This window comes from Colletotrichum fructicola, assembly GCF_000319635.2.
Source record: "Colletotrichum fructicola Nara gc5 chromosome Unknown KSG_Nara_v1_contig02, whole genome shotgun sequence".
NCBI classification, from domain to species: Eukaryota; Fungi; Ascomycota; class Sordariomycetes; order Glomerellales; family Glomerellaceae; genus Colletotrichum; species Colletotrichum fructicola.
In genome coordinates this window covers 6660175-6682090 of record NW_027094052.1, presented here as the reverse complement: position 1 = coordinate 6682090, position 21916 = coordinate 6660175, and the positions used below count along the sequence as shown (strand labels likewise).

The window sequence follows — 21916 nt, the reverse complement described above, 5'->3', positions numbered from 1 at the left end:
GTCGTCTCAGACGCTCATGACCACTGCGATTAACATGGCATGGAGAGCGACTATTAAGCCCCCCGTAGCAGCCACCCTCCGCTCACTCCCGGACGTCATCGTCGTCGAGCCGGCGTTGTTTGTGTTGATGTCCCTGGAGAAATCACTAGTGAATCCTTATGCCTTGAAAGAGAAAGAGAAATGAAGATGTGGTAGAGGATAGGTTTCGCTCGTGTTGTGTCTTTCGGTGGCAGGTGCTTACGCCGCTGCGCCAGCTGCGGGTGCCGCTTGTTGGCTGTTGACAATGTGCTCCGCCATGCCCAGAGACATGTTGCCACCGTTGAAGGCGACGAACTGCGACTTGAACATGATGTCTCCGTAAATCTGGAGCTTGGAAGTGGTTGCCTGGAGTCCACCGAAGCAAGCTGTGAAGTGTTGAGATTAGTATTATGCGAAGACGCCGAGGACATGAACTTTGGAGAACTTACTTTGAGCGTCGACCTGAGCGAAGTTGATATCGCTACCCTTGACACGGGCCATGTAGACACCGCCGATATCCATCATGAGGTCGGGAAGCTGAGCGTTGCAAGGGAAGGTGACACCACCGACAGTCTGGTCGTTCTGGGCGCCCTGGACTTGGGAGTAGTAGGCCTGGACCATGGGAGGGTTGGCCAAGATGAGGGTCGTTCCGGTGTCGGCAATGGCCTGAGCACCAGCGGTACCCTGCTGGACGGCACCACCACCGACGGCGAACTTCTCGGAGGGGAATTGCCAGAAACCGCTGGTGGTGTTGACGGGGATCCAGGTCATCTGGCCGGTGAACTTGGTGTTGTCAATGCGGCCGAACTCGTAGGCACCGACGGCCTTCTTGCGGAGGTCGGCAGTGAAGACAGGCTCAGCGAGACTGGGCATGACGTTGTCGAAGAAGGTCTTCTGCTTGTCAGGCTTGACGGTGTTCAGCTTGGAAAAGGCGAGACCCATGAGACCGTTGTTAGCGGTATCACGGACGAACTGCTGGGAGACGGCGGTGGCCATCTCGATGGCCTGCTTCTCGACAACAGCGCCACCGATCTCGACGCGGTCAGTACCGACGACACCCTGGGCACCGGAGCCGTCACCGTAGCGGATGCTGAATGAGCTGCCCTGGATCATGGTGGCACCACCGGTACTCTTGGAAGGGTCGTACAGCTGGTGACCCTGTTGGGAGGCGGCATCAAGCATGGATGTGAAGACCCACAGGTCAGAAGAGCCGGAGTCGAAGTCGACGTTGACCTCCTGGCCGCCGATCTTGATGGGCGAAACGTACTCGACGTCGTTGCGGATCGGCGTGGCGGTGGTGAGACCGGTTCCTGGCTGGCCAGCGGCGGCCGTCTGGTTGCTCGCGCCGGCGGCGAGAGACTTGAAGCCTTCCGCCTTGACGGGGGCTGCCGGTGCAGGGTTGGCGGCGGCCTGAGCATCCATGGCGTCCATGGCGTCGAGGAGGCCCTGGGGGATGGGCATGCTGTACTTTCGGTAGGCCTTGATTAGTTGTCTCGGTCCATTGTGGCCTTGGAAGTTCTCGTTGGGGACTCGGGGGACGAGGAAAGAACCGCGCTTCTGGAGAGTGCTGCGCTTGTCGACCGGGGAGGCATCGGCCAGGGCGAGGAAGCCGAAGAAAAGGACCAACGTCCGCAATACAGATGGCTCCATGATGTCTCTTGTCTATCGTCCGTCACCAGGACACAACTCTTTACAAACTTGGGGGAGTAAAAGAAAAAGGGAAGAAACAGGCCACACCAGGCGGCTCGCGGTTGTCAAGGAAGGACGAGGGGCTATCACCAGGAGCCCTCAAGAGTAAAGAGAAATTAAGAAAGAGTTCGCGAATGAATGGAACTGGTGACGGGAGTGGCCAAGAAGAGAAGAATGACCCAGGACGGAGGAAAAGAAGAGAAAAAGAAGAGGTGGAAAGGCCGAGTTAATGTTCAAAGTAGGAAACTCAAGAGATGGCCACTGGGTGGCATGGGTTGCGAGGATTATACATGTTGCAAAAATGGGACGACGACGTCGTGCGCTCGTTGCTTGGAGCCTCCAGGCGGGCCAAGTCTCAAGTTGTGATGCCCTGGTCACAGATTGTCCCGGTCGACAAGGGCGTGCGCGTCCATGTCAGGCCGGGCAAGCCCTGGGAGGAAACGGATCTGGCGTTGGACCGGTCGAACTACTGCGAGGGCCTGACTGGAGGAGGGGCGAGGAACACACGCAGAGAGAGAAGAGGCGAAAGGGGCGTGCGCGCGTGTGTGTGTCTGCTTGGGATCAGGATCTCAGAGACAGCGGTGGTCGAAGTCCCTCCCGCCAGTCGGGATCCAAGACACGAGTTGCGGCAACGGGGTGGATCTGGCAGTATGTTTGGAATTCTGCGAATACGTCGAGGAGTAGATCGGTTGCAAGCAGGGGAGTCCCCTTACCCCACAGTGAGCCAAGCTGTGATGCAGAACAGGGATACCGGTCGATCGGTGCCGGGAGACTAGCGCAGGGGCTGTGGGTTGAGGGTGTGCGTGGGTGTGTATGAGAAGGCAGGGAGGAGAGGGAGAAGGGACGTGTGTGTGTGTGTGTGTGGTTTGCCTCTAGGCATGCGTCTTCCTACTCACTAACACGACGCGGTTGTACTTGCGCTCGCTTTCTCTTTGGTTGTGAACCGTTGGAAGGTCTGAGTTGCCAAGGAATGTTGGTGCTTCGGATGTTAAAGTCTGCGAGACCGTGGAGGCCGTTTGTCAGTTGAGGTCTCATTTAGCTCAGTTCGAACCAATTAAGCGTTGATGCTTTGGCAGATTGGCTTGGCGACGTGATCCCGGCCCCTCTTCCTCTGTACTCATCTCCGGTGAAGGTAGGATGAAGGCAACACCGCGGATTGGATGGGCGCCGGGGAAAAGAGCGACGGTAAGACGAAAGCGAGGCGCCTGTCAACATCAAATCCTCGGAGCCAGCGCCGTTGTTAGACCTAAACTAAGCCTTGCAATGCTAGATTGATTGCGTAGGCGTGGGCAAGTAGGCTAGCGTGCTGCTCGAGAGATCACAAGCGCCGTGGCTTAGGAGAAATCAAGCACTCGGGATCTGCTAGCCGGGCCGTTGCATTTTCTCCAGTCCTGCTGCAGATGGCCAGACAAGTTCCTGACCCCGTGTTCTCCACCGAGCGGCGTCGGTGAGCCGAGCAGAGTCGCTGGTGTTGTTGTTGTTCTGGATCAAGGGATCCAGAAGCCTGACCTTGACCTTAGTCCAAGTAAGCGAGGCTAAGCATTTAGACGACGTAACAGATAGATGTGTCCCACGAGGGTCTCCACAGGCTTTATTCCAATTAATTGACTGAGATGTCGAATTGGATGGATGCTGGATGCCTGCCTTGCAGGTGCTTAAGTCGACTTTGGGCTGCTTTTCTTTTCTTCAGATAAAACACTGACAAAGGCGGACGGCGGCGGATATCCGACGAGGAACGCAGAAGGAGGGAGGTAGGGGAGAAAAAGCGGTATTGATGCTATTCTTGGCGCTGCGTATTGGAACGGGCATCCCTCCTGCTGGCGAGGACGAACCGGGTTTCCACTTGTCGATGCGACTGCGACTGGAAAGGCAGTCCAGCCAAGTTCCCTTGGCGGTTGGAAACGAAAAGGCAAATGAGAGAGGAGAGGCAGTTTTCTGCGACGGGGGTGGACACACCGTACGTCAGTTTCCAGTCGCAGCAGGGGAAGGGGATCGAGCGCGGGAGAGCGGCGACAGATGGGCGCGTTCGACGGAAGATTCCCATCCAGACGGTATCCCGGATTAATCTCGTCATTGGCCTTCTTGACTGAGATGGTCGGTTGGTTCAATTACAGCCTTCGCAGTTGTTTCCGCTTGGCGTTTCAGCGATCCCCATGGTTGCTCTCCCGCCGCTAACGAAAGCCTCATGGTGCCTGGCTGGGTTTGGCTGGGCATGGGCAAACAGCGATGGAGGGCGAAAGCCAAGACTTGCGCGCCTGGGTCGCCAAGGGCGATCTATCCACGCCCCCATACGCTTGGCGTGCTAAGCTTTTGGTGTTGCGGAAGGGGAATACCGAACATTTTTAGGTCCCGACTACCAAATATTTGAGTGGTATTCGTGAATCGGACGAAAAGGAAACGAGCGTCGCTGCTGAACATGAAAGCCAAAACTGTCAGTGTTTGCGGGAACTCGGGGCTCTGTTCCCAGGTCACGCCAGGCACAGCACAGCCTCTGGGAAGCATCGTCGTTCTCGCAACCTGCCAGCCATGCCATGCAGCCACTCGATTGCCAGCACCATACAGGCAAGCCAGGTGACAGGCGCTTGGAGCAGCACGACTTGTGTCAAGCTACCGTCCAGGTTGGTGGGCTCCTCCTGAGTTCACGAGTTGAGCCCTCCCTTTGAGCCGTGTCCCCATCATCGAGTCCCGTTCTCATCATCTTGCGGCGACCGTCGTCTCCTGAGAAGAAACCCCTTGAATGGCCTTTTGTCTTGGACAGGGAGCTTCAGGAGAGGCGATATGAAAGGTACAGGCAACTCGGCAACTCACTGACAGTCTGCTGACGCAGGGCCCGGATAAACGGCCTCTTCGGCCATCGTTTGGAACGTTTGGAAGCAGCGTCGTCGTAGCCCTGGGTGAGGGTCCCTTCGGAGACGGCACCAGGGGCAGCGAGACCCAATCGGTCGATGGTGGCCAGAGGCGTCTGGGTCTCTCCAAGTTCGCGGGCGGTTGATGGTGCTGCTGCAGCAGAGATGCAAATCCATCATCCACATCATCCAACATGGATGCAATGGCAACGCCTAGTTGGAGGCCGCGGCCAGGCCGGGTGGGGAGGTCCTGTGTGTGTCCCTCTCTGGTCGACGTCCCCAAGTGGACAGGCTGACAGGCCCTGAAACGGTCCACTGAACATTCTGAGACAGCGCTGTGCGGCGGAATCCCAGTCACTTCGCCCTTCCGAGCCGGCCAAATGTTCCGAGCGGCACATGCGCCCGGGCAGCGACATGCATGGGGCCTCGTGGGCGTGCGAATGATAGAACGAATAGGCATGCGAAATATGAGGTGGCTGCTGACTTTGAAGTGCAGTTGCTGAGTCTGCCGATGACTGACTGACTGAAGGCAGAACTCTGAGCCGCAGCCACCGAGAAAGCGATACTGAGTAGAGGGAGAGCACGACAGTGTCAAGCCGTGCAGCTGCATGTTTGCGCCGCAGCCAAGAAGGATGACAAACTATGAACGCCTCCAACATGGGCATGCCCTGCCCACACACCACACCGCAGAGTAATGTGCTCTCAGTTGACTGGGTTTGAGGTGTCAGAGACGTGATGGCCTTGCAACACGATTTGCAATTCTGTTTGTTCTCGAGAAACGCGGCTTGGCTGAGGATGGAACCTCGAATGGCCAACCGATGTCTGTTCCCATTTCATGTTTGTGACGATGGCGGCGGCTGATGCTGAACCTGATGCGCTTCGCCTCAAAAGATTCGACGTTGTTGCGACCTGCTATTCAGCGCAGCGCCCCATCTCAGGGACGATCAAGGGCCACCAGATGGAACTACTGGAAAGGAAATAATATCTCATCTTCCATAGGCAAGGTCTGCATGAGCCATGCCTTGCCTTGCTTCGCTGCCATGTTCAAGGACTCCGGCCCATGTCATGCGCGCAATTGGCAATGGCATAGTGAACCTGTACTCCGTAGGGCAAGACAGGCGACTATAAGGTTGGCCCGTCACGTTGCGCAGAAACTGGACCCTGCGGCAGGCATTGGACAAGATGAGATCAACCGTAATTTGGGTGTCTCTGTAAGTCATGAGTGGGCTCGCTGGCCGCCATCATCTGAACAGCCGCGTGCCTCGGGATCAGTACGCGTAGGTTGTCATGTCGGAGGAAGCAACTCTAAAACCCAACCTAAAAAAGGCGAATGTGGAGGACGTTCAAGGGCCAGCCAGGCTCGCCTCGGCTTTAGGCTCGGAGAGTCATTGAACGATGATGTCGTTATATGTGCTGATGGTTGGAGGCGTGGTAGGTGGCTGCCGTGGAGGCTCTTATCGAGTAATTCGGTCGTTTGTCGTTCGAACGTTAGTAAGGCCGGACTTACTCAAGAGACCGAATCGCTTGGCAACTTGGCAGGCAGGTCACTGGGCGTAGTCGGGGGTATCTTTCGGTGTCGCGAGAGGAGGGGAAGAGAGTCAGCGACATGCAGAGAACCGACCGGTCGTTGGGTGGCACCGGTTGTGGCAGTTTTTGGCATTCTCGTGTTCGGAAATCCGATGTATTCTATAAAGCCCGAGGATGTCGCTGCTTATTTACCTGTCGTCGAAGCATGTGAGGTGGTGACGTGAGGCATATGGCTGATGCGGCTCCGGCGGACTGCGACCCCGACTGCGACCCCGACTGCGAGCGACTGCGACTGCGATCGCTTGGCGATGGTGATCATCTGCAGGGCGACGAGGGATCCAACTCAGGGGACTACGACCGACCAGCCTCCAATGGTGGAAACCAACGGTCCTTGAAGCTTCCTTCTCTTGGCCATTTGCGTCCCGATTGACCTAGGCGGGGGTGACGACAAGAAAAGCTTGACTGACATGCAGACATGCAGGACAGGTCGTTAAAGTGGAAAGGATAAAAAAGCAGGCGGGAGGAAACGGGCTTGCAGGACAGCACCCACATTACTAGGTGCGGTGCCTGTGGCCGGTGGAAAGTGAATGAGTGTAATAAGACGTCTGCGGTATGTTTGAGCGATCTGTCTTGGTGTTTCTGCCAAGCCGGCAGTGAGGACAGGGCAGGCGGAGGCGATGCACCGGTCGAATGCTGGAAATGTGACCTCTGGGGATGTGGAGGGGAAGGGGAGCACCTCGGCACCGGGGGATGGAGGAGGAGGGACAGCGTCAGCCTCATTGTGGCAAGTGGAAAGAAAGGTCCGAAGCACCGCCACACAGCACGACACCTGGATGGTCCTCTCCTGACACCTCAGGCAGCAAGAGCCATTGGGTGTGGTCTGTGCACGGGATGACAAACATTACTGCCAGTGTTGCATCCCAATCAGGGCCTTGGCCCCCACGTGATCTGGCCCGTGCCACGGATGAAGCTCGGTTCGCGCGGAAAGCGGGAAAGAAACCCTGCAACAGCCAATCAGAGGGCACGTCAGTCTGGCGAGAAACGGGGACCATCCAGCATCCGAGGGAGGGTCCAGACACATGACTGGTTCTGGACCGAGTCCCAACCAACCAACCCCGTTCGGGCCCTCTTAGGTCACTTTTGTGTGTGACTGACTGACTGTGACTGGCCCACCCGCTGCAGCCCAAGGGAAGGAACCACTGAGAGGGAAGGCGTGACTTGCGCCCGACTCGCGCCAGACTGTGTGAGGTGTTCCATGACTGGTGCGTGCCGCCCTCTACCTGACCTCTCCCGGACCCGGACGTAAGGCGGGGGGCACTGGGCAGCAGCGGCAGCAGAACCTATCCGTAGCCCGTAAGGAACCTAAGGTAGGTATGGATCCATAGGTTCACAGTTCACAGTTCAGCTCCTCCTCCAGCCCGCCAACCGCCAGCCTCGTTGATTTGTTGCTTGCTTGCCCGTTCCATTCCAATCTGCCCGCCTAATGTAGGCATCGAATTGCGCATTTTTGGCAGAAATCTATCCGTACCGTTCTACATCCATGCCTTAGCCAACGCAGCGGCATCTGCAGCCAGCCAAACAAGAGGGAGGTCTGTCGTTGTTCGTTTCGCACGCTGTTCTTCCCCACGCGCAACGCTCGCTCGCTCCAACGCCTGACTGCTGCCCGCCCGCCCGCTCGCTCGTTTCGCTTCGCTTCGCTTCCCGCGCAAACCTCGACGAACACTATCCGTACGGATACCGTACCTATTCGTCCCTCCCTACGGATACCCAACGGTGGTAGCTACCTACGTGCTACCTACTTTTTGCTGAGGGGACCACCTGCTACGGTCGGGTCACACGCCCACTCAACTCGTCACGTCCCGTCCACGCCCACACACGGCGTGTACCGCAACGCACCGCACCGCACCCACACCCCCAATCCACCGTCCCTCCATCCATCCACACAATTACCTACTGGTCCTGTCTGACCTTCGACTTGACCATCCGTACCGCACCTCACCGTCGAGACTTGACCGTCCTGTCGTCGGTCTCGGTGTGTCTTGCTCACGTCAAACGTCGCCCACCGTTGTGCCCCCCCCGTTCAGCGACTCCTCAATCTCCGAACCCGGCACACGGCCACATCGCCGTTCAGGGTCCAAGACACCCGGATCCATTTTCCCACTGCCATCCTATCGATATCATCCGTTCCCGTCGACATCTCTGGGGCCACTAGACCCCGAGCTGTCCCTCCACCTCTCCCCGACTCATCGTCGACGCCCTCCCGTCGCTCTCCCTTCAAAAGGCCTCAATGTCGGACGACGAGTTCACCGGCCCTGACGGCCCATCCGGCGCCGCCGGAGGTGATCGCGACAAGCGCGCACCGCGCTTCAGCTGGACTCCCGCCTACGAGGCCACCTTCTTCCGCTCCCTCTGCGATTCTGTCCAGCTGGGCCTTCGCGAGAACCACTCTTTCAAGGCTGATGCCTGGGATCGCGCTGCTACCGCCTTGCGCGAGAAACATGGCGCATACCCCACAAAGAGCCATCTCGTAAACAAGTCCGACAACGCGCGCAAAAAGTTTCGCCTCTGGCGCGGCTTGCGCGAAGACCCCGAGTTCCTCTACAACCCGACCACGAGAACTGTCACCGCCTCCGAGGAGGCCTGGAAAGCGCATATCGAAGTAAGTCGACACGCGCGCGCGCGCGCTTCCTCCGCCCCCCCCCCCCCCCACAACCTGCCGTCCGGCTGTTCTTGACCTCCTCTTGTGATATTGGGCCTTATCGCTGACCGTCTGCCGCAGAAAGAGCCGTTGTCGCGCGCACTACGAGGGCGCCCCTTCGAGCATGAGCAGTACATGGAAATCCTTTATCCGGATGTCGTTGGTTCCGGTGGCGCTCCGAAGCGCATCATGAAGCCGAAGCGCAAAGGACCCGACGTGATCCAGGGCTCCGAGGATCCGGATATGCCGGGTACCGCCGTCCTGGATCTCCAGGTCGACCCGCCATATCGCCCGCCTTCACAGTCCGGCGTGAACCAACAGCCGGCGCAGTCCCGCGGCTCCGTCAGCCAAACCCCCGCAGCAAACATCCACCAGCCCATGATACCCCAACAGCAAACACAGCAACCACAACAAAGACCCACATCCACGACCATCCCGCCTAGGACGCACATCGCAGGCACCAGCGCCCTCACGCCACCCGAGGAGACGGCGACGGGACGCAAGCGATTCCCCCAACATGCCCCGACAACCGACAAGGCCCCGACGGCGCAAATGGGCCACCCTACGGCGCAGCCGGTGGAGAAGCGGCGCCGCATTTCTGGCTATGCCAACCCCGCCCAGGCCTCCGCCTCGGCGTCATCGTCTGCAAGCAACCTGGACGCGACGACGGCCTCGATGATGAATGTTGGCAAGCAGCTACTCGAGGATGGGCTGGTCAAGATCGCCGACGCCATCCGGGGCCCAACCAGATATCCCGAGCAAGCCATTGATATTTTCTTCCGTGACTTTTCCGATGAGGATATGGATCTCCAGCTTAAGATTGCAGAGAAGGCTCTCACGGATGACAACAAGGCCATGATCTTCTGCAAGATGCCTCCGCCGCTGCGCAACCACTGGGTGAAGCGACTGAGAGAGCTGCACAACAACCGACCCAACGCATGAGGGGGGACAGGGCAGAAAAGAGGGAGAGTGTGACGAAAAAAAAGAAGAACAGCAGGCGGTGAAGGCCGAGTAAACGAAAGAGCCTTGATCCGTCAGTGTAGGATTCGTGGTGACACGGCGTTTCGATGTTAAGACGACCCTCTCGTACGCGATGGTCAACAGGGGGCACAGGGCTTTAAAGGCAGGCTAGGCTAGCAAAGGCTTTTTTGGGGGCACTTTGAACAAGATGGAAAGGCTGGATCAAGCGCAAGTTGACAGAAGTGCGAGGGCGTTCTTTGGTGTCCGGTCTGGGGTGGCAGGTTCAAACTGGGGCTGGAGGAGTTAGCAACCAAACGGCATAGCGACTGGGATGTTGAGCTTTCGCGACACCTTACTTTTTTTGTTGTCTTGTACGATTCTACGATATTACTACCACCACTACCAGCGATGAGCAGCGGAGGCGAAATTATCGGGCCGAGATGGAGAGTAAGAGAATGAGGCAGGTCAGGTCTCCTTTTTTTCTATTATAGTATATTCAATACTTATTGTCGATATTGAAAATGTGGGCAAGTAATCCGGAACGATGCTGTGAAACTAGTGAGCCTCGGGTATGACTCATATGAGTAGTAGACGGGGATGGGGATGATGGGTTGGATGGGAAGACACTGTGTGTGTGAGCCTAGATGCAAGTCATTCAAGCGAGCAATGTTTTCTGGTGTGGGACAGCTCAGTTGAGATGGTGAGGAGTATCATGTGTGTCCGTATTCGCCCTGAACGCCAAGTACATACATAGCGGAGAGCCTTTCCACGTCGTGTATATCGTCAAAGACGTTAAAATTCGCCCCGCGCCCGAGTCCGCGCTGCAATCATGTCATGCCCATGAGTAGAATTATAAGAGTTCCGAGCCATCCGCAAAAGTCCAAGTGTCATTACAACAGACTTGTCTTCATTTCTTGCCCTTGGTCTTGTAGAGGTAGCTGCAAAGTAAGATAGTCAGTATCGGATCTTTATGACACCATGGAGAAAAAGGAGGAGCCAGCGACTTACTTTCCAAGAACGCCCTCGCCAAGACCGACAACACCCAAGATACCCAGGCCGAGGCCGACGCTCTGCCACGACAGACGGCCGCGCTCGTAGAGACCCCACGCCTTGTATCCGAGGAACGCGCTCAGGCCGACGACGCCGACGAGGTTGGAGACAACGAGGGCGCTGGCGCTGCCGTCGCTGAGGCTGGCGAACTGGCGCTTCAGCCAGGAGTCAGCCCTGCGGGCCTTGCTGGCGGCCTTCTTCTTGGCGAGGTCGGCCTCGGCGCGGGCCTTCTCCTCGCGGTCGCGGCGGTCGGCCTGGGTCTCGGTCTGGATCTCCTGCTCGAGGAAGTCGTTGGGGACGGTGTGTACGCTCGGCATGTCGACGTCGACGAGGGAGGAGGTGGAGGCGGCGGAGTCGGTGACGGCGACTTCAGGGGGTTGAGGGGCGGCAGCCTGGAGGAGAGGGAGTTAGTTGGGTTTTTTTTTTTTATCCATGTTGCTTGTACAGTATTGCGTCATTGTAAACATTGGAGGGGAGATGAGGAGCATCACGCGATCTCGCAACGTACCTCCTCGGGAGTCTGCTTGGGGCCCTTGGCTGCGGCGGCGGCGTACGACACTGCATTATTCGTTAGTCCACACGAGAAGGCGCTTGATGTCAATATGTCAATAGAGGAACCTACTTGTGTATTACTGGTGCGGGATGAAGCTGAAGAGATGGAGGTTGAATGGGAGAGAGCAAGCTTCGAATGTGGTGGTGGTGTGCGAGAGGAAAAAAGGTGTGATAGGCTGGCAAATGACGTGGGATGGATGATGGGAGGTGCCTTTTAAGAGGTGGCTGTCATGTGAAGGAGAAAACCGGGAGAAGAGGAGGGAAAAGTCGAGAATCGGGAGGGGGAGGGAAAATTGCGAAGCCAAGGGCAATAGGCGCGGTAAAACGATGGCGCACCGGGGCGGGTCGTCAGGTCGTCAGGTTGGTTGGTAGGTAGGTAGGGACGCAGTAGTGTAGGTACCTAGATGCGGTAAGTGAGGTGGTGGTCAAACCACACTCCTCAGCTGCACCGTGAGCTGGTCACGGCCAAGTCATCAGGTGCAGGTAAGGTACAACAATTTCGCTCCCCCTCACAGATTCGAGCTTTCCTTGATCTTGGTTGGCGCGTGGGAAACCTGGGAGACCAATGACGTATGCGGCTCGGGAGCTTGGGACACCTCACTCTGGTGCAGCTCCCGGCCAATCACAACGTCATACCTCCACTCTGCGATGGGGGTGTTCGGCCTAGACCCGGGGAACAAGCCGGGAAACGGCCAGGAACGCTGTCATGCAGCGGGCCTTGTAAGGACGGGGGCCCGCGTGGGATTGGGTGGACGGGTGCCCATTAATAACAGAGGTTTGCAGTGTTGTTCGTGCTGCTACCCACGGCTCTGGGCTGATGGACCCAGAGGGAGACGAAAGAGTCATGCTGTCGTGTTCGTTGCTGGGCGATGTGAGGCTATTCCCACCCGCAAGAATACCCACCCAGTCACATAAATGACACATATTGACATACTACTTTCAGACAAAAGAAAAACATCTTTGGAGATGTGTGTGTGTATGTCTATTGTTCTTGGTTGTGGTTGTTTTGCGTGGTTGTTGGTTCCTACTGATACACTTTGTACACGATTATGGTACACGCAGAATATGCCCGGATTTTCCCGTCATGCTCGTCATTAGCTGCCTCTTTTGCTGCGTCCACATCTTTCCTCATCGAGGTCCGCATCTAATCCCTGCCGTCCACGTGCACAGATTTCTACAGTGGTAAAAAAGGTGTGGAGATGTTTTTGTTTTTGTTTAGTTGTCGTTCGCCGCAGTGGCATCCGTCGCCGCGGTGTTGGACTTGGTGAGGTCAACGCTGTCGACCTTGACAGCCTTCTTGGGCTTGGTCTTCTTCTCCGTCTCCTTCTTCTCGGGCTCGGCCTTGATCTCGACCTTCTTGATCTCAGAGTCGCTCTTGATCTCGGCCTTGGGGGCCTCGGTCTTCGTCTCCTTGGGTGCTTCCTGCTTGGCCTCCTTGGGAGCCTCCTTCTTCTCTTCGGCGGCGGGCGGGATGGAAGCATCGGCGTTGGCGTCGAGAGTGGGCTGGGCATCGTCGGGGGCGGGGCCTTCCTCGTCGTCGGCAAGCTCAGCACCGTAGACGTCGGGGTACTTGCGGAAACATGTCTGCATTCCCCTACGAATAGTTAGCATATCCGTATAACCATGACCATGTGGATTGATGTAAACGTACTGGAACTTCTCAATGCAGTCCATGCCCTTGGGCTCCTCCTTGGAGTAGACGAAGCAGCTGAAGGCAGCCTTGAACTCCTCGCCACAGGGTCCGTCGGCCATGCCGCCGAGGCACGGGCAGTCCCAGTTGATCTCGCCCGTCTCGGGATTGAAAGCACCCTGCTGGTCGGCCTCCGCCTCCAGGGCCTCGGGAGAACCGGGCGCCGGCTCGCCCTCGGTCTGAATCGCCTGTGCGTTGTCGGCCGCAGGAGCGGGCTTGGGCTGCTCCGCCTTCACAATCGCGCGCTTGCGCTTCTCTTCGACGATGGCGTCAACGGTGGTCAGGTCGGCATCGGAAAACTGGGAGGGCGCGGGAATCGTGCGGGCTGGTGTCGCGGACAGAGTTAATCATGTATCCCTTGCGTTTGCAGAAGGACTGCGATGCCAGACGTACCGACGGGCTCCTCGGCGAAGACTGGGCTGGTGTTGTACCAGTAGAGCGCACCAAAGGCGGCACCCCATCTCAACGCCGAGCTCTTCCATGTCCGGGGCTTGTCGGCGGGCGCTGTCGAAGCGAATCGGCGAGGGGCTGCGCGAATTGCGGATTGGCGGGCGGCGCTCAAGGCGCGGGGCGTCGAGCGGACAGCGCTGCGATACATTGTGAATGCTGAAAACCAGTGACCAAAGAAACCAAAGACGGGGTAAGAAGACAAAGGGGAAGAGGCAAGGCAATTAGATTCGCGGAGGGCGCGGTCCAGGAGCCGGTAGCTTGGTTGGTAATCTACAGATTCGGAAAGAAAATTGAAGCTTCGATTTCGGGTTCTGCCGGGGTTTACGCGGCGCAATCTGCACCCTTGCACCTGGCTGGCTTCGGCCGATCGGACGGCCCAGCAGGAAAAAAAGAAATCAGAGGAAAAATTGGGGTCATTCAAGCATTCCTACTGGTCATCAAGTCGGTTGGGTCACTTATGCAGTTGATTCCTTTTTTGGTGCTCTGCACATGACATCTACATATCCCGCAGGCAGCTGTCTGTCAAAAGATAACCCCTTGTAGACGTTGGTGATACAGCTGAGGGGAACATTTTTATTCTTCATTCAAATTGTTCTGGGTCACCTGTGATGCTTGGTTCTGACTGACTTTCTTTTCGGACTATTTTGGCTACCTGTGCAGGTGGAATATTTGTACATAGAAGCTCGACTTGCTGTCGTTTGGCGGGGTAGACGAGTAACTTCACAAGATGTCATCGCCGAGCTTCGAGTGGCGCCCCATTGCATTTCTGCGAGACAGGCAGCCCGATGCCGAGCCTGCTGCATTTGCTCTCATTGTTCTCAACCAGCCACTGAAGCAGACCCCGGTACTTGATTTGCTGTGGCAGAATGGTACGATTTGATATCTGATATTCTTCATGCGGAATACTGACGCCTTTCGCAGCCATCGTAAGAGTTGCTGCGGATGGTGGCGCGAATCGACTTCTTGATCTGAGCAAAGCGACACAGTCGCAGTCGCAGTCGCAGACCACTCCTTATGTTCGTTTGAACCTCTGAATGCCGACGTGAGCCGTTCTAATCGCTGCAGGCCAATCTTGACGCCATTATCGGAGACTTGGACTCGTTAGATCCTGTGGCCAAAGACTTCTACACCAATTTGGAAAAGCCCACCCAGATCGTGCATATGCCCGACCAGATTTCGACAGACTTCGGCAAGTCTATTCGTTGGATCAGATCACAACACCCCAACGTCGACATTGTTGCCCTTGGAGGTCTCGGCGGCCGAGTGGACCAGGGCCTCAGTCAGGTACACCAGCTATATCTCTCGCAGCCAGGACCAGGGTATGATGAGGGCAAGATGTACTTGGTGTCCGGCCAGAGCTTGACCTTCCTGCTGAAGCCAGGAATCCACAGCATTAAAGTGCGGGAGGGCGGCGAGGACGTCTTTGGAAAACATGTCGGCATCATTCCCATTGGAGGAACGAGCTACATCACCACCGAGGGGCTCGAGTGGGATGTTGTGGACTGGGAAACCAAGTTTGGAGGCCATATGAGCACCAGCAACCATGTGCTACCCGAGACGAAGGTGGTCAAGATCGGGACAACAGAGACTGTGCTTTTCACGATTGCCCTCGCGGGAATAGAATAAACCAACGTCGACTGTCGCTTGCTGTACACGGTGTTTCTGAATACTCGGCCACCGACACCAGACGCCATGCCCCCCTAAATGCCCTGAGATGTCGCAGACTTTTGATTGCCGCCCCCAACGCCACGTAATGAAGAAACAAACGAATTATCGCAGGAAGTGTAGGACCAGCCAGCAGAAGAGGAAGAAGACGATGACGCCAGCCCAGAAAATCCACTTGTCCTCCTTCGCACGGCGCTCGATCATGCGGATAGTGTCACCGGAGATGCCCAGCGTATTGCCGACTGAGTATAGCCTCTTTTGGGTGTTCTTGAGCATCTCGCGCTGTGTTCCAAGGTCGCCGAGGACAGCCTGGCCGCGAGCAATGTACTCGTCCAATGCTGAATTCGTTTGCGCAAAGAAGTTTTGCTCCCGCAGCGCGTGCTGCTCTCTCGTGACATCGTTTCCACCCATACTCAAACCACCGGTCTGGCCTCCTGTTGAAGCGCCTCTGCTGTGGAACGAGGACGACTTGTTGACGTTGGCGTAGGGGTTCTCTGGTGTCGAAGTGACATAGGCTCGACGGCCCAGTAACTCGCCTCGGTTGTTGCTGTGGACGGCATCTTCGCGCGCCTTTTTGAGGTCGTCGACTTGGGATCGGAAGTCGGCCAGGTCGTCGCGAAACCGCTTGACACGCTCGAAGGCCTCTTCTTGCTTCTTGGGGACGAGCTCCTGGCGCGCAAGCTGGTTGTACTCGTCGATGGTCTTGGAGAAGGAGGCGAGGGATGCAGAGACGTTGCCGATCTCAGATGGGGTCAGGGCGACGGCTTGGGCTGCGGAGTCGGAGAGCTTCTCGAGATCTTTGCGGATGGCCTTGCTTTGGCGCAGGGCCGAGTTGTACTGGACGTTCTGCAGCTAACAGTTAGCAGTGCAGGCGCAAAACAGGTGCTTAGAGTCCCGACTAACCATACTGTTTCAGTCTGCGCGAGGCGACTTTTCTGGGCGAGCTTCTGCAAAAATCGAAGAAAGATCAAGGACTAGACTTGTAGTTGGAGAGAAAGGTGTTCGAATGCGCAGCTCCCCTTTGCCTTGCCGACGACAAGCTGGAGCTAAATCTACTTACAACAAGTGGCTTCTCGGGCAAGGGAGTCGCCCAGGAAAACACGTCACCGCCTTCCAATTCGGAAGAAGGGGCAGCCCAGTGCGACAAGCCGTGTGAAAACAGTACATACACGATGCGGGATGCACGGTCCTTCCCGGAAGGCAATCGCGACGGCGAGGGTCCTTACCTTTGATACCTTATTTCCAGCATCGTACATACTGACGGTTCCTATATCGACATCCGTTTGTCCTTTTGCTCTTTCTAGCACCTGTGGTCAGTTCTTTTCGACTTGCATCATGCGTGCTTACATGGAATGCGCTGCGAACCAGCATTTCGACCGAAGTGCTCTCACATATTCGCCGACGGCGGACCGCTAGTAGCTTCACGAGCACCGGTGACTCTTCATGATTGCATCTTGATCACAGTTTGACGAAATCGGACTTACCACCAGCCTCGCCCGGTACAAAAGAAAGCAAGCACCGGCGCATTCAGGAACCAGACGCTTGATCCCAGAATGGCCCGCCAACGTGATACCGCCGTGGAGAATACCGTCTCCATTATGGCCACAGGATTCCGCAGGCGGTCGCCGACTCGGCACCGACATGCAGCGTCGCTCGATAGTGATGCCGCCCTACTGACCGATAATAGGCCATGAGAGGCGATGATCCATTATCTCATCGCCGTCGCTGTTTAGCGAGGTTCTTAGCCTCAAATGCCATTTTTTTCCATAATCTCCTAAAGTCCTATTGCCGGACAAAGATGCGACTATAATTGGACTTCGTCCCGCTCTCCAAGGTCCATTCCCTTGGCATACAGAAGAAGCGATACCACCATCAGCCCACTCACGATGTCTAGACCTTCAAGTCCTATACCTTCCGAGAAGTCAGTACCGCCCACCGGTTCGACAAAGTCGGATCTGGAAGATGTCGAGGCTACAGCAGCACCGCCTTCAGAGCAACCAGAGCAACCTCCACAATACTCCATTTACACGACATGGGAGAAACGTTTCATCGTGCTAGGTGCCTGTTTGGCCGCCTTCTTCTCTCCTTTCACCGCCCAGATATACCTGCCCGCCCTCACGGTTCTGGCCGAGGATTTCAACGTCTCTGACTCCGACATGAACCTCACCCTTACGACCTACATGATCTTTCAGGGTATTGTACCCATGTTCATCGGTTCGCTAGCCGACAACAGTGGCAGACGACCAGCCTATGTCATCTGCTTCGTCGTTTACATCGCCGCCAATATCGGCCTCGCCTTGTCACAGAACTACGCCTCTCTGCTCGTCGTCCGGTGTTTACAGTCGGCCGGCTCGAGTAGCACAGTTGCACTCGCCTCCGCCGTCGTTGCCGACGTCGTGACAAGCGCAGAGAGGGGCCAGTACATTGGAATAACCGTTGTTCCAATCGTTCTTGCGCCTGCGCTTGGCCCAGTCCTCGGTGGTATCCTGACCCAGTTCCTGGGTTGGCGGGCCATATTCTGGTTTCTGGCCATCCTCTCCGGCGTATTCTTCATTGCCCTGCTACTCTTCTTCCCAGAAACCTGTCGAAGAATTGTGGACGACGGCTCCGTTCGACCCCCGCGACTGTACCGCACCGGCTACCAGCTATTGAAGGACTACTTCAAATCTAAGAGGACTCATGGCGACGAAATGACTAGAACGACAACTGGAGGAACATCGAACACCGCAAGACCATCCCTTTCGTTCAAGATCAACCCTTTCGCCTCCCTCATGCTTCTCTTTCACAAGGAAATGGGCCTTCTTTTGGGCTTCAGCGCCATCGTTTTCGCCGGTTTCTATGCCATCGCCGCTTCGATGCCAACCCAATTCGCGCAGCTGTACGGCTTTGACAGCTTGAAAGTTGGGCTCATGTACCTGCCCTTGGCTGGAGGGTCTGTTGTCGCGGGGTTCGTCGTTGGACCCCTTATTAACTGGAACTACCGTCGGCACTGCAGGCGCCTGGGCATCCCGTACGATAAGTCTCGCCAGCAGGACCTGTCTGATTTTCCCATCGAGAAGGCCCGCCTCGAGATAGGCCTGCCTTTGCTGTTCTTCAGCTCGATTCTGCTCTTGATTTGGGGATGGGTTCTCCAGGTTGGTGCACCGGTGGCGGTTCCCTGCGTACTCCTCTTCCTCTTTGGAGTCGGAATGATCGGCTTTAACAACACCACCAACACTCTCATCGTCGACATTCACCCAGGCAAAGCAGGCACAGCTACAGCGGCAAACAACTTCACCAGGTGCCTGCTGGGAGCCGCTGCGACCGCGGCCATCTTGCCCATGATCAACGGAATGGGAGTTGGCTGGGCTTTCACGCTCCTGGCTCTCCTTTACATCGTGTTTAGCCCGTCATTGCTAGCCGTCATGTACTGGGGAGTCAAATGGCGCAAAGCGGCGAAGGAGAAGGAGCTCCAGAAGAAAGGCACTGCTTGAGAATTGTGATACCACCACTGTTTGCATTTATGATACGTAGCATGATACCCGAGACATTTATATAGAAATTTGACCAATCTAAGATCTCGCCGAATTTTCAACCCCGCCCCGTAGCATGATTTTCCTGGGGCCTGTGTTTGAGTGACTGCTTCTACATCTCGCTGCTGCCTGTACGCCCTGCCGTTGACACCAGAATCGCGGGGTTGAAACGAGAACTTGGCAGTCAGCGCGCCACGGCCAACCTCCCCTCAGCCCACCGCGTCCTTCATCTTCAAATTCAACTCATCCCAAAATCGACTTCCCATCTGACTTCCACTTACGAGTTTTCCAGTCATCTCACATACACCATGGAGAAAGATCAAGACACTCACCCAGACGGGAGCAAGATGCTCATAGCCCAGTGCTACTGCAAAGCCGTCCACTTCACAATCACCGTCCTGACCTCTTCCCTCCCGCTCAAAGTCCATTTATGCCACTGCAGCATCTGCCGCTACACCCACGGCACACTTTGCATTTTCCATGCACCACTCCCATCCGGCGTCGCCCCGTCATTCATCTCACCGTCCTCGCTCTCGGCCTTGACCGCCTACAGCCACGCCACTGCATCAAGCACGCGCTACTTTTGCAGCACCTGCAGCTGTCACATCGGAGACCAGGGTATTGAAGACGACGACTGGGTTATTTCTGCATCCATCTTCGATGCCAACAAGGACGATGTGCCCTCGGTATGGGATATTAGGCAGCATGTCAACACGCACTCGGCGCTGGGAGGGGGGCTCTACGACTGGCTCCCAAGTATCGCTGGCAAGGAGTTGAAAGTCTGGAACCCGAAGCCAGATACGAAGCTCAAACTTCGCAGACCTGAAGTTGGAGACGACGGCAAGGAAGTGCTTCGAGCTCAATGCCACTGCGGAGGTGTGTCTTTCACAATCTCAAGACCATCAGCCGGCGTCGAATCGTACAAGGACTGGATCTCGCCCACGGAACCGAACAAATGGATGGCCGGAACAGACACTTGCGGTGACTGCAGGCTTCAGACAGGCGCCCACATCACCGGCTGGGCGTTCGTACCCCAATCGTGCATCACGCCCCAGATCCCAAAGGACCTTACACTCGGGACCTCGAAGATGTTCCACTCGACGGAGAAGGTGTCTCGTTCCTTTTGCGGAGTCTGTGGCGCCTCGGTACTGGCCTTCTACAGCGGACCAGAACGCGCTCTGATCGATGGCGACAGACTCTTCAACGTTGCCGTGGGGCTGTTTCGGGCTCCGGAGGGCGTTCTGGCGGAGGACTGGTTGACTTGGAGAACTGTCAAGGTCGGTTGGGCAGAGAATGGGAAGCAGTATGACTCCGCGCTGGTAGAGGCATTGGCCGAAGGTACCGCGAAATGGGGCGAAAAGCACGGAGACAAGGGGAAGATTCTGGAGATGTATCCCTAATATCGTTTATTGTCACCAAAGTCTGAACGAAGTTCTTGCAAAGGTTCATCTGGCACTATTCTGTCCTTCGATCCATGAGATCCGCTTTCTTTGAGACTTGAATGACAACCTAAGCTCAGGCAAGCTGGGCATAGGTCTGTAGGACTCTTTCTCTCTCCCGCTCAAGGAACTCATCAAAAGTACTCATAGTAATACCCCAACTTCGAGTGTTCTCCTCATCCGCGAACTGGTCCATGTCGCGAGCGGCCAGCTGCCCAGCAATGAAAGGATTCCCAGCCTTCTGGGAGTCGATCTCCTCTTCCGTCAAGAAGACCGCCCGTATGTCCTTTCCACTGGTCTTGGACAGCTTCGCCATGATCTCATCCACCGTCAGCATCTCCGATGACAGGGGAATTTCCTGGCGATTGAATCTCGTAGGATCGCGATAAGCTGCCAGAGCAAACCTCCCAATGTCATAGGGGTCCAGAGTCGGTATCTTGGAGGTCGGTTTGAAAGCATTCGCGAATCTTCCCTTGTTGACCAGATCCGGAAAGGGGGCAACCTGAGGAAGTAGGTAGTTTGACGAAAAGCTTCCCGGCCGCAAGACGGTCCAGTACTCAAAGCCAGCCTCTCGGACAGCCTTCTCGATGGACTGCTTTGAATGGAGGACCATGGAAACAAAGCTGTCTGGGGTACAGTGCTCCAGCCTCTCGGGTGCCTGGACGGCGAAGCCACTGCTGTAGATGAAGTGGACGGCGCCGGCCTCTTTGGCAGCTGCCATGATTCGCTTCGCGGTGCGGAGCTCCCAGGTGTGGTCGATGAAGTCGGGCGTCAGGTTGAGAAAGGCGCCGGTAACGTTCTTCATCGCCTCCTTGAGGGGCACATCATCGTCGTAGCCGCCTTGGGTGAGACGTGCGCCGAGATCTGCGAGGGCTCTGGCGGCTGGCGAATCGGGATCACGAACCAGGGCATGGACGGCAATGTTGGCTTTGAGGAGGTTATGAGCAACTGCGCCACCGACTGTTCCTGTTGCACCGCTGACGAAGATGGTTTGTTGAGACATGATGATAGTGTCTATCGACGTGGACGTAGATTGAGTGTGACTCTCGGATGCTCAGGTAGCTTTGATGAAACTGGACGATCTGTTTCCGTCATCGTAGTATTTACCAAAGTCCTATATACTACGTTTTAGCGATTAGTTCTTGTCATCTCACGTGGTCGATATCCAGCTTACATACCCTTGGCGGCTTTGCGCCGAAGGGACTTATGTTGCCGGCCAAGAAGGGCGACCGACAGGATGATCCGCGGAGCCGCGCCGCGGAGAACATATTGTAGGAGACTGCCTGTTTTTCCTGTGCTAGAGCGACTAATCTACCTGCGGAGCTATGATTTACTTTGCTGCTATGGTTGTTATTGCTACTGTTATTGTCGTTGACTTCTTCGTCCATCATCGTCGTCATTAGTGGTCGTCACTACCGTTATCGCCGCCGCCGCCATTGTCATTATCACGTACTACTTCTAATACTATACTTAACGGTGTAGATTTTGCCGGGAAGAAGTTGGTGCGGGGTGACAAGGAAGTCGGTCGAAGGGTGAAGGATGAAAGTCTTGGTGGTGGAAAATGATGGCGGAATCCCGCCAGATGACTAAGTCAGCCCGAGCGGACAAACAGCACAAAGATGACCTGCTTAGCGCTTCTTCAGCGCTGCAAATCCCCTGAAGCACTCCATCTCCCTGCCTGCAGCATCGCTGCCCGCATTCCGCTCCATCTCAACCGTTTACCCTTCACACTGACATCGCGAATCTAATTCATTCAAGGTTTCGACATATCAGACGAGAAATCTCCGCATATCAGACTGTCAAATGTCAAACTCATTCTT

At 56.1% G+C, this 21916-nt stretch overlaps 9 protein-coding genes across 9 annotated transcripts; 4 read left to right on the top strand and 5 right to left on the bottom strand.

Annotated features, from left to right (window-relative positions):
• Nucleotides 1-237: 237 nt before the first annotated feature.
• On the bottom strand, nt 238-1668 carry CGGC5_v004698 (putative aspergillopepsin A-like aspartic endopeptidase; the record flags this gene model as incomplete). Its single annotated transcript, XM_032022399.1, has 2 exons — nt 238-404; nt 468-1668. The coding sequence occupies 2 exons, from the start codon at nt 1666-1668 to the stop codon at nt 238-240; spliced, it is 1368 nt and encodes a 455-aa protein (XP_031880623.1).
• Nucleotides 1669-8367: 6699 nt separating this feature from the next.
• Nucleotides 8368-9720, top strand: LIMYB (L10-interacting MYB domain-containing protein; the record flags this gene model as incomplete). Its single annotated transcript, XM_032022401.1, has 2 exons — nt 8368-8739; nt 8860-9720. 2 exons carry the CDS (start codon nt 8368-8370, stop codon nt 9718-9720), a joined length of 1233 nt encoding a protein of 410 aa, XP_031880703.1.
• A 925-nt stretch (nt 9721-10645) lies between these two features.
• CGGC5_v004696 (uncharacterized protein) lies at nt 10646-11105 on the bottom strand (the record flags this gene model as incomplete). Its single annotated transcript, XM_032022402.1, has 2 exons — nt 10646-10676; nt 10747-11105. 2 exons carry the CDS (start codon nt 11103-11105, stop codon nt 10646-10648), a joined length of 390 nt encoding a protein of 129 aa, XP_031880704.1.
• Nucleotides 11106-12555: 1450 nt separating this feature from the next.
• MIA40 (Mitochondrial intermembrane space import and assembly protein 40) lies at nt 12556-13628 on the bottom strand (the record flags this gene model as incomplete). Its single annotated transcript, XM_032022403.1, has 3 exons — nt 12556-12934; nt 12992-13355; nt 13424-13628. 3 exons carry the CDS (start codon nt 13626-13628, stop codon nt 12556-12558), a joined length of 948 nt encoding a protein of 315 aa, XP_031880625.1.
• Nucleotides 13629-14207: 579 nt separating this feature from the next.
• TPK3 (Thiamine pyrophosphokinase 3) lies at nt 14208-15106 on the top strand (the record flags this gene model as incomplete). The annotated part of the gene is made up of 3 exons (XM_032022404.1): nt 14208-14349; nt 14402-14496; nt 14546-15106. 3 exons carry the CDS (start codon nt 14208-14210, stop codon nt 15104-15106), a joined length of 798 nt encoding a protein of 265 aa, XP_031880702.1.
• A 144-nt stretch (nt 15107-15250) lies between these two features.
• Nucleotides 15251-16051, bottom strand: bos1 (Protein transport protein bos1; the record flags this gene model as incomplete). Its single annotated transcript, XM_032022405.1, has 2 exons — nt 15251-15991; nt 16049-16051. 2 exons carry the CDS (start codon nt 16049-16051, stop codon nt 15251-15253), a joined length of 744 nt encoding a protein of 247 aa, XP_031880621.1.
• A 980-nt stretch (nt 16052-17031) lies between these two features.
• Nucleotides 17032-18618, top strand: ITP1-2 (Itaconate transport protein; the record flags this gene model as incomplete). The annotated part of the gene is made up of 1 exon (XM_032022406.1): nt 17032-18618. The coding sequence occupies one exon, from the start codon at nt 17032-17034 to the stop codon at nt 18616-18618; it is 1587 nt and encodes a 528-aa protein (XP_031880622.1).
• Nucleotides 18619-18965: 347 nt separating this feature from the next.
• CGGC5_v004691 (uncharacterized protein) lies at nt 18966-20057 on the top strand (the record flags this gene model as incomplete). The annotated part of the gene is made up of 1 exon (XM_032022408.1): nt 18966-20057. The coding sequence occupies one exon, from the start codon at nt 18966-18968 to the stop codon at nt 20055-20057; it is 1092 nt and encodes a 363-aa protein (XP_031880635.1).
• A 115-nt stretch (nt 20058-20172) lies between these two features.
• NMRAL1-5 (NmrA-like family domain-containing protein 1) lies at nt 20173-21099 on the bottom strand (the record flags this gene model as incomplete). The annotated part of the gene is made up of 1 exon (XM_032022409.1): nt 20173-21099. One exon carries the CDS (start codon nt 21097-21099, stop codon nt 20173-20175), a length of 927 nt encoding a protein of 308 aa, XP_031880756.1.
• Nucleotides 21100-21916: the final 817 nt, after the last annotated feature.